Source organism: Mauremys reevesii, linkage group 2, assembly GCF_016161935.1.
Source record: "Mauremys reevesii isolate NIE-2019 linkage group 2, ASM1616193v1, whole genome shotgun sequence".
NCBI lineage: Eukaryota > Metazoa > Chordata > Testudines > Geoemydidae > Mauremys > Mauremys reevesii.
This window is the reverse complement of record NC_052624.1, coordinates 68,393,882-68,404,066: the sequence shown is the minus strand read 5'-3', so window position 1 is coordinate 68,404,066 and position 10,185 is coordinate 68,393,882. Positions and strand designations below refer to the sequence as shown.

The 10,185-nt window shown below is 41.8% G+C and overlaps 1 protein-coding gene across 2 annotated transcripts in view; it reads left to right on the top strand.

Annotated features, from left to right (window-relative positions):
* Nucleotides 1–10,185, top strand: part of EFHB (EF-hand domain family member B) — a 29,524-nt gene continuing 19,339 nt past the window's right edge. Inside the window, exons 1-8 of one of the 2 annotated variants that reach the window (XM_039525196.1) lie at nucleotides 1–31; nucleotides 923–985; nucleotides 1,971–2,114; nucleotides 4,057–4,237; nucleotides 5,324–5,434; nucleotides 6,536–6,665; nucleotides 7,265–7,348; nucleotides 9,545–9,612. In XM_039525196.1, coding sequence (XP_039381130.1) covers nucleotides 8–31; nucleotides 923–985; nucleotides 1,971–2,114; nucleotides 4,057–4,237; nucleotides 5,324–5,434; nucleotides 6,536–6,665; nucleotides 7,265–7,348; nucleotides 9,545–9,612 — 805 coding nt within the window. In that variant the 5' untranslated portion in view covers nucleotides 1–7. The other variant, XM_039525195.1, reaches the window with a different exon arrangement.

Below are 10,185 nucleotides of genomic sequence, written 5' to 3'. Positions count from 1 at the left end.
GAGGGCGATGCTGGGCCAAGCGCGTTACCAGGTAACCGGAGTAAACATCCCGCCGGGGCCGCCGCCACCGCCTCTCAGCCTGCCCGGCCGGGCGCCGCCATGGTCGGGGAGCTGCGGCCGGTGTACGGGGGGCGGTTCTTTGACAGGTTTCCCGAGCTGCCAACAGTGAGTCTGTCTGTGTCCGTGTGTCGGCGTCCATGTGTCGGTCCGTGTGTCCCGTGTCCATGTGTCTGTCTGTGTCTCTCTCCCCGTGTCTGTCTGTGTCCATGTGTCTGTCTGTGTCTCTCTCCCCGTGTCTGTCTGTGTCCATGTTAGGGTGACCAGATGTCCCGATTTTATAGGGACAGTCCCGATTTTTGGGTCTTTTTCTTATATAGGCTCCTATTACCCCCTACCTCTGTCCCGATTTTTCACACTTGCTGTCTGGTCACCCTAGTCCATGTGTCTGTCTGTGTCTCTCTCCCCGTGTCTGTCTGTGTCCATGTGTCTGTCTGTGCCTTTCTCCATGTGTCCCTCTGCCTGTGGGCGCTCTGTGTGTGTGTCCGTCCTTCTGTCCCTGTCTGTCTGTCTCCTTTCCCCCCTTCCCCCGTAGTTAATCCATAACCCCCCTCTCCCCACTCTCCAGCACCCCGGGGTTCTCAGGGTGTTCCCCCGAGCCAGAGCTCTGCTCACATTTTGGGGACTCTGGGGTCTGTGAGGGGGACTCCCAGCGAGTGATAGTTCCTAGGGCAGAGACGCTGGGTTTGTATATTCATTTTATTTCTATTTTTTCCCCTTTATTCAAATATGGTTTTGTCATAATGTTGCTAGGGCAAGACCAGGCAAAATTCCCTGCAAGGTTTAAAATGCTGATCCTGCTGGCCAGCCCCTACTGCTGATATGTTCTGTGGTCTCTGCATTATTTTTTGTTTTCATTGTTTAGGCAGGAAAACTGATCCCAATTGGAGATACAGCTGCCAGTTGTCTGACTGAAGTTTTTCCCAGGGTGAGTGTATTAGGTTTGTTGGGACAGTATTTCAGGCACCAAATCACATCTCCTAGCAGAGACATTGAGACATAAGTATAATAAACCAATTAAGTCTCTGCCCACAGGTTAGCCTGGTTCTCCTCTCAGACTGTCTATGCTAGGGATTTTATGTAACAATTTCCCACTGTTGCTAAAACTGGGTCAGCTGGTCTGGTGTTAGCAATATTGGCAGCCCTAGCATAGATCAGGTTCTGCAGCCACTGCTAATTTTAACACGGGGGTGTCATGTAGCCCCGCTCAGAGCTACAAATAAAAGATAAGAATGTTAACAGCCATAGTGACCACCATTGGTAGAACTGAACTGCTAGTAACAACAGGGGGAAATAATTTAAAGTGTAAATAAGGCCTCACTTATACCTGTTTTAAACCAGTGTAAATCAATACATGTTACTCCTGATACATAGCAGCGTAACCGAGAGGAGAATCAGGCCAAAGAGATTTTTGCCCATCTCTTCTTTTCTTGAAATGCAAGAACTTAAATAATTTTCCGTGTAGTTCAATACACTGTGTCCCATGTGGTCTCAGAGATTAGTTGATGCCCTCACAAAACACTGTGCCCATTTCTATTTTGGTCATGTCTACTCTATAAAATCCACCATGTTTAAACACCTTTTCCATCCATGGTATAATGTGATTTGGTCTTGCCTGTATGGAGTAGGACCAAACTGTGTTATAAACAGGTTAGGGTATTGTCCCTGTCCTCTATTGCTTATAGAGATACTATTACTCCCCTTGAGGAAGATCATTCTTCCCTTTGAAAAAACTGCTTTTGGTTGATGATCCTGCAAGTGAAGAGGATGGTGAGCAGGCTGAACAGGAAAATACCATGAAACAGATTAGCTGACATATTCTTCTGATGACAAGCATGTCTCTAATGGGAAGAACAAAGAAAAGGCTAAGAAGTCACTATTTCCTGTAAAATTGTTTTTCCGTTGTCTTTCAGCCTATTACACCCCCAGTTGTGAGAAAGTTTCTCAATTCTACAAGTCCAGCTCCTGGTGCTGAAAGAATATTCTATGGCAGAGCAAATGATCCTGATATTGCAGTTCATTTGACACATGGCATTAGCTCCCGGTCTTCACTAAGTGTAAGAATCTGAATCTTTTGTGTGTTTAAAAATAGTCCCCAATAGCTTGTATTGATCTGTAACTTGGTTCTGCCCAGCCATAAATGAGCGTATATAGCTGGTGTATGAGAGGGTACACATTCCTAATGCACAGGAGAGATGCTGCTAAACCCCCAAGAGGGGAAGGAAGAACCAAATCAGGATCCAAAAGGAGAGAAATACCAGGAAGATAAGAAAATAATGAGGGGAAGGGAGCAAGAAAAGTGAAGGAGAAGAGACTCCATTTTCCTCAGTGACAAATATCCCACCCCCCTTCCACTAAATCCACTTGCCAATGACAAATGCTCTAAACATCCTCTCGGCTGCTAACATGTACCTATGACCAACACCTCAATCCCCATATAAAGAATAGAGACAATTCTCCCACTCAGTGGCACAATCTACCCGCCCATACCTTTCAGTTGTTCAACCCTCTTGCTCCCTCCAAGCCCCCCTACAATTAATATTATTATCTATGTACACCTCTACCCCGATATAACGCAACCCGATAGAACACGGGTTCGCATACAACATGGTAAAGCTCTGACACACTGCTCTGAGCAGCGTGTTAAGGGTGTCGTGCCTGGCCGGGGCTGAGGGGTTTGATAAGGGGCAGAGGGTCTCGAGGGCAGTCCGGGGCTCCCCACCAGGGTCTGGGGGGCAGGAGTGGTGGGAGGGCACTTTTGGGGGCCCCGCAGTCCCAGAGTGGCCCGGGGGATTAGCGGGGGACCAGGAGCAGCCCGCTCTGCTTCCATCGCCCCGGCCCCAGCTGTGTCGCTCGGGGGAGGGGGTCCGGGGGAAGGGATCCTCCCTGCACTCACCAGCAGCAGCGGAAGTGGAGCAGCCCAGCCCCAGCCCGCTCCACTCCGCCATATCGCAGCCCCAGCACTCTGCTTCCCGCCACAGGTGAGTACGGGGGGCATCCTTTCCCCAACGTCCCTGCACTCACCTGCGGTGGGAAGCGGAGCGCCACGGCTGGATGCTGGCAGAGTGAAGCGGGCTAGGCCCGTGTCGCTCCACTTCCCGCCGCGGGTGAGTGCGGAGGGCGTCCATTCCACAACCTCCCTGCACTCACTGGCAGCGGGAAGCGGAGCAGCCCAGACCCAGCCAGCTCCACTCTGCCAGCTTCCAGCCGTGGTGCTTCGCTTCCCGCCACAGGTGAAGGACCTTTCCCCAGCCACTCCCCAGCGACAGAGCTGGGGCCGGGGCAAGGAAAACGGAGCAGGCTGAAGTCAATCAAAGGAATTTTAATTGTGAAATAAATAGAAAGACATTTAAAAAACAGAGATTTTTATTGAATTACATTTTGCAGTAACAATCTTCATTATTCATTCCAATTTCTAGTTCTTTAACTCCCCCCCCAGCCCCTCCACACACAACATTTTTACTGCTGTCTCTCTGACTGGTTTCAGAGATAAAATATTGAAGCTGTTAATGAACTGATTTAATACCTCAGAACACTATTTAGGAGCACTGTTAAATTTGCTAATTTTCTTTTCTTGCTTTTGGTCTTTAAATGATTTTGCTAACTAAAAGTGATACTTTTGATATCCTAGTGTACTCAAGGTGTACACTTAATTTCAGAAATAATGTTTGTGGTATTACATTTTAGAAACTAAGGGCAAAATTCTGTGAATTTTGCAAATTAACAAGTGAAGAACACACATATAAAAAGAGAATTCTGCATAAAAAAATCTATCTAACCTGTAGCTTGGCATTAATTGCTGATGCTAAGTATCAGTAAGTGTATAAGTAAGTCAGTGTACTAGTGTTTTATAATATATTTGGTGAAAGTAATGCTCATTAAAGCACTCCTACTATTAAATCTTTGCTGAGCAGTGGGGAGAGACAATTTTTTTTTTGGTTCTGAATTAGAGAGATTATGCTGTGTCTCTGCCACTCATACTATGTGTGATTTCTTCAGGCTGGCTTCTTGACAAATCCACCTAGAAAAACTCGGTTTCAACAAAAAATTGAAGAGAGAAAAGAAGCCCTGTATTTAAGAAATCGCCAAGCACCTCTGGGGAGGTCATATGATCAAACTTCAATGTTACCTAAAGGCATGGATGTGACTGCCACCACTTTTGGAACAACAACCATCAGAGGTAACACACTTAGTGTTAAAACGTATTGCTGTTGAATACATGGTAATTTATCATTTAACATGGGATTCAGAAAGTTACATAAATAATAAGCATTATTCTTTAAAACAATTCCTGTGTAGTAGAAAAGAAATACTAATTACAACTGCTAATTACAAAAAAGAGCATATAAGTAATAAAAATGTATTAACTAAAATACTCAAACATCAAGAACACACAGGAAGGATAGGGATTTCTGTCCCTCCCTAAACTTAGATTTTCTGAGATTGGTGCAGATTTCAGGGATCCACTAGAGGCCAGGGTTGATCATATAGCGCAGTGGTTCTCAAAGTTTTTTTTTCGTGGGCCACTTGAAAATTGCTGAGGGTCTTGCAGATCACTTAATGATCTTTCCAAATGTTGTTTGTACCATTAGCTAACTATTGTAAAGTGCTTTGGATAAAAGCACTATATAAAAAAACCTTAATAATAATTAACGGTTTTTGTTGTACAAATAAAAGCACACAACTCCTTTTTTAATATCAGTAGTCTTACCTTTCTAATGCGATGGATGTGCCCTCTCTCCCGCTGGCGCAGCAGCCCCTGAGCTGGGGCTGGGAAGGTGGGGGGTCTCTCCCTCTCTCCCCTGCTGCGGCAGCCCCCAAACTGGGGCTGGGAAGGAGGGGGTCTCTCCCCCGCCAATGCAGCCACAGAGCTGATGCTGGGAAGGAGGGCCATGTCTCCCCAGCAGCCGCAGCCCTGGAGCTCCACTAATTTGGTGGGTGGCCCTTCATTCTCTCGTGTGCAACAGCCCAGGCGTGCACCTTACTATCTGAATTGAGCTTGTGGTCCGCGGACCACAGGTTGAGAACCTCTGATATAGAGGCCTAGGACCTTGAAGTCCCATCTCAGCCCCCTGCAGCTCTCCCCCATCCCATTTCATCATGGCTGTGTTGATGGAAAGCAGCCTGACTGAAACTTTGATAGTAAATATTATATTGCCAAAGTATTCATTCCAGTAAGATACTGTTAAAATAAGACTTTTCCTGCATATTGAACTTTTAAAAGAGATTTTATTACCATATTGATTAGTATTTGTTCACTTTGCAGACACACCTGGTGGAGAGCTTATAAATCCACCAAAAACCTTTGAGGTAGTGGATAATGAAGCAAAAGAAGGACACGAGTTGTATGTTGTGACACACAATGATTACAATGTAGGTGAGTAAGATCAAGGGCTGGTGATCAGTAATACAAAAAGTCTAAATATGTATAAAGCTAGTTATAGCTTTTTGATGCTTTACAACACATAACATACCATATTTATTCATTCAGCTATAAATTAATATGAAGCTAAAAAGTTACAGTACTTTTGAAAAATCATTTTTGGGAAGGGGATTCTGTCATGGAGATACTAATATATATGTACAAATAAGACAACAAAATAAATTTGTAAAACTAGTTCCTTTAATTTTGGGTCATAATGAGCAAGTATTAGAGCTTAGAAAAGGAGATTACGAGTCGGGACATCTGGGTTCTGTTCCCAATTCTGTGATTTATGCTCTGAGCTTTTACCTGTGTATAAAGCAGATAGAATAAATAATGTTTTGTATTCCACTGGCATCCACATTTTCCTAGATGCTGGCCAAACATATAAGAAGGCACAGGCACTGTCTAAGAAGATAAATGACATATGTAGGGAGGTGGAGAGGGATAAAAGTGCAAAGCAAGATTCTCTATTTCCATACAGACACATTTGCACTTCCCATATTCTGGCTCCAGCCAGGGGCCAGGTTTAAATTGTGCTAGTTTGTAATGGCACGCACTCTGTTTACCTCTATGTTGGAGGTTGTGATGGGGATAGCAGAGAGCCATTCTAGTACCACTTTGCTGTTGGAAGTATTCACTGGGATCTGTTTTCATCCCCTTTACAACCTCTCTACACCACCAGAGCAGCATAAAAAGTCAACAGCACAAGAGAGAATCTGTCCCATTCAGACGGAATGTATGTACTTTTAAAAACAATAAATGTCAACTATCCCCATCAATCTTGATGGATTATATAGAATTTGTATGCTATAATATAGCCAGATGAAACTTTTAATGTAAAGCAAGCAGTGGAAAATGTTTTCCTGAAAATATCAGATGAGGTTCTTTCAAAAGCAGATTGAAGAGAGGTGCAATAAACCAGATGAAATCAGAATTTCAAAGGTTTTGTTGTTGTTTTTTTCATAGAATTGCAGGAGGAAAGATATTTATTCCAGTATATTTTCCCAGTCAATGTATTTCACACAGAGTAAAGGAAAACATTTGCTTCCACAGGGGAAGCAATAAACAGGAAATATGAGCCATCAACATTCAACAAATATCATGTTTATGGAAAAGAAACACCTCACTTTAATGATGGACGAAATGTATCCAAATCTTTACGCTGGCTTTACAATCTCCAATTGTAAGTTAGAATGGATAGTAATAGATTGGGGGCCTGATTTGCCAAGCCAGGTCTTTATGATTGAATGTAGTTTTACATCTGCAATGAATCACATGCAAAATTCCTTTATTTTTTCCCCCTGGAAATTCATTATAGCTAAGAAATTTTGCCTACCCATACATAGGCTTCTACTCTTTTGTGGAGGGCATGGTTCTGTGACCCTGGTGTCTTCTCCAACTAGCATGATGAGTAGAAGATGCTGAGCTGCTATTCTCTTGTTTTGTAGCTCGTGGAGAAAGATTTTCACTTAGGTGCACAAATAACTGATTTATGCCAGTGTGGGATTTTGGAAGGGCAAATGAGACATGTTATGGATGCCCCTGCTGCTCTCCCATTTGCAAATTAACTCTAAATGTTAATATATTTTAAAAGTTGGGAAAAAGTACTATGAAAATATACATTAAAAATAGGTTTCTAAATACAAACCAAATAAATCTTTGTTTTCAAAACAGGAAGGTTGTAGGTTGTGGAGTGCATTCTTATTTCTTATTTCTATTTCCTTCAAATTATAATGCCATCATTTAGCAACCATATCTGACAATTATTTTCCAATTTTGTAGAAAGAAAGCAGCAAAAATAGTGTCCAAAAGAAGTGATGATTTCAAGGAAAAGTTTCAGCCTCAGCTTGGAAAAGTCCTTGATCCGTAAGTGAAGAGAGATTTTCTAAGGATGGAATTATTCAGACCCTGTGCAAGGCTCTCAGCATTCTCAAGCCCTCTATTGCCCCATTGTGGGGCTAGGGAAAACTGGTTTTGTGGCTGGGCATGGGTGCCACTGCACCCCTATATGCTGGAGAGAGGGGCTTTTCACCAGCCCTAAAGAAACTGGTATGAGTAATTGGTGGAAGACCTAGGATGGGGCTAAAAGATTTGCATTTATGGGAATGCAGCTTTTATTTAATCCATTAGGCTTTAATAATGGTCGCTGGGGGGCTGCATTGCAGCCTTGCCTCCTGTTGATAGGTTTGGAGCTGGATTCCATGCCTCCCCAAATCCCAAAATTCTCCACAAAAAGCCAGGTTAATTGGGATTTGTACATGGGAGGAAGAGGAGAGAAGGGTGAATTTCACTTTAAATGATCAATGATTTTTCACTGAATTGAAAAAGTAAATAGGTGTCAGTACCTGCAAAAACACTTCCTCTTTTGTCTGTATAGAATATATACAATATTAATCTAAAAAGGCCTAAATCCATCTCATTTGGAGCTCATTTGAACAATGCTCTACAGAAATTTACTATCCCTCTTTTTAAGGGACTTTTAAAAAATTTAGGCCCTGATTCAGGCTGATTTGAGAAATTAAGGCCCTAAAACACGCACTTAACTTTAAACATAGGCTTAAGTGTTTTGCTGAATTGGGGTCTAAATGTGTATCTTAAAAATAAATGTATTTCAGATTAGTGTGTGCCACTTCCTATGTGTGGTGGTGTCTGATATGTCTGGCTTCTGCAGCCTTGCCTGAGCTTCTAAAGTTTGAGGAAACTGACATTCCTAGTCTGTAAATGCAGGGATGAGAAGGTGAGTTAACTGCTTGTTAGTACCTCCACTGACACTAGTTTTGATGATCTGTTTGCATCACCAATATTCCCATTTTCCCTCCATATAAAACCCAGCTGACTGTCTGCATGGGAAAAGGTTGTGTGGCCAGGCAATGGAGGAGTTGAGGGCAAATTGTTTAGCAGCATGTTCTTCTCTACCAGGGATTAAAATCCACTGAGTTGATGCTGCTTGAAGCACCATTAACTACTCTTAAACTCTCCAAGCCCCATTGTAGGGGTTACAGAATGGTTCACTTGAACATTCAGCTAATGGCAGCATGGCCTGGAGCCGCTGTGTTGTTATTTCTGGAGGGACCTGAAGGAATGTAAAGACTGTCCATGCAGCTGCCTGGGGTTTTGCAGGGTTGGCACCAGGAATTCTCGGTCTCCACTTGTTTTTGTAGACCTCCTCTTACTCTACCCATATTCCACCACTAATGCAGAAAAGGTGAGAGGGAGAGGATGCAGCCAAATAGATATACATCAAATACCTTGGGGCTGTTGATTATTGTGCTCCCATATGTGGAAGGGGAACATAGGTACCTTTCTTGTTTATGATGGAGATTTGTGGTTCATATGATAAATATATAGCTGTTAAACTAAGAGTTAAAGAAGAATATTGATTTGTTTTTACATTTTTAAGGAATATGTTGAAGCAGCTATTTATGTTAAAAAATCCTAAACAAATAAATATTTAGTATCATCAATAATTGTTGGTTTTAGTTAATAAAATATGGTCACATTTTCCAGATGGATGTTGTCTTGGCTTCTGTTGCAGAATTGCAAAAATCAGAAAAAATTTGAAAATCTTATCTGTCACGTGATGAATATCCTTTCTCTAGTTGATAATTGTTTAATTGTAGGTGTTATTTTGACTAGAGATCAGATTCAACATAGATATAAAGTGTTATTTGACAGATACACTAAAAAGACTTTTCACTTGCATTCCTTTTGTCTGAAAAATAGAAAAATAACTTGTTTGGGTCACAAGACTTTTTCTCTCAGGAAATATAAACATCAAATTCAAAGACATTAAAAGTCTGCTATACAGTATTTTTGACAGTTGGTATTTTACACTAAAACAAGGTTTGTAAAAGAAAGGAATCATCAGTAGTGGCAGCTTTGATTCATGTAAAAAAGTACCAATGAACAAGTTTCAGGTGAAGTCTGTTGAATGGAGCTTTCCTTATTCTTTGGTTATAGTATGGGTAGAGAGATGATAGATTAATTTTTCACAGGTAGAATGTAGCATGCATTTTGGTCAGTAATAACACACTTAACTAGCACACTTCTTCTCATTGACAGCATAGCAGAAACTATGAATGTTCCACCAGACCATACATTTGGAATGTTTCTTCGTCCTGATGAGTTCGGTAAATATACCAGTGGCCTGTTTAAAAACTTTTTTAGTTAGTAGGATTATTTTGAAGTGATAACTACAAGCTTTGTAATGCAGTGATTTTCTAAGATCTTTTACGCAGTTAAAAAACTACCATGAGAAAGGCTTAGCGACACTAAATTTTAGAAAGGGATTTCAGGCATTAATAAAAAAGACCCTAGAGTCAGAAGTGAATCCTTAGATTTGAGGTGGATGCTACTTAAATAAATAATAATAGTCTCAGAAAGCATGCATATCTCAGTCTAAACAAAAGGGAAGCAGAAAGGAAACCAGGAAATCAGAAGGTATGGCTAAACGACAAGGTTCAAAAGGTTGCTCGACACAAATAAACATCCTTCAGAAAATGGAAATCCAGCCCAAGTGAAACCAACAAAAAGGAGCATGAGCTACAGCAAGTTATATGTAAGAAGGAAATTAGGAGGAATTTGACAAGAAAATAGTTGAATATGTGAAAAAAAATTAAGACATTCTTTAAGTGTACCAGAGACAGGCAGCTAGCAAAAGAATTGGTGGATCCTTTGGATCACCCATGGAGCAATTAAGGAAG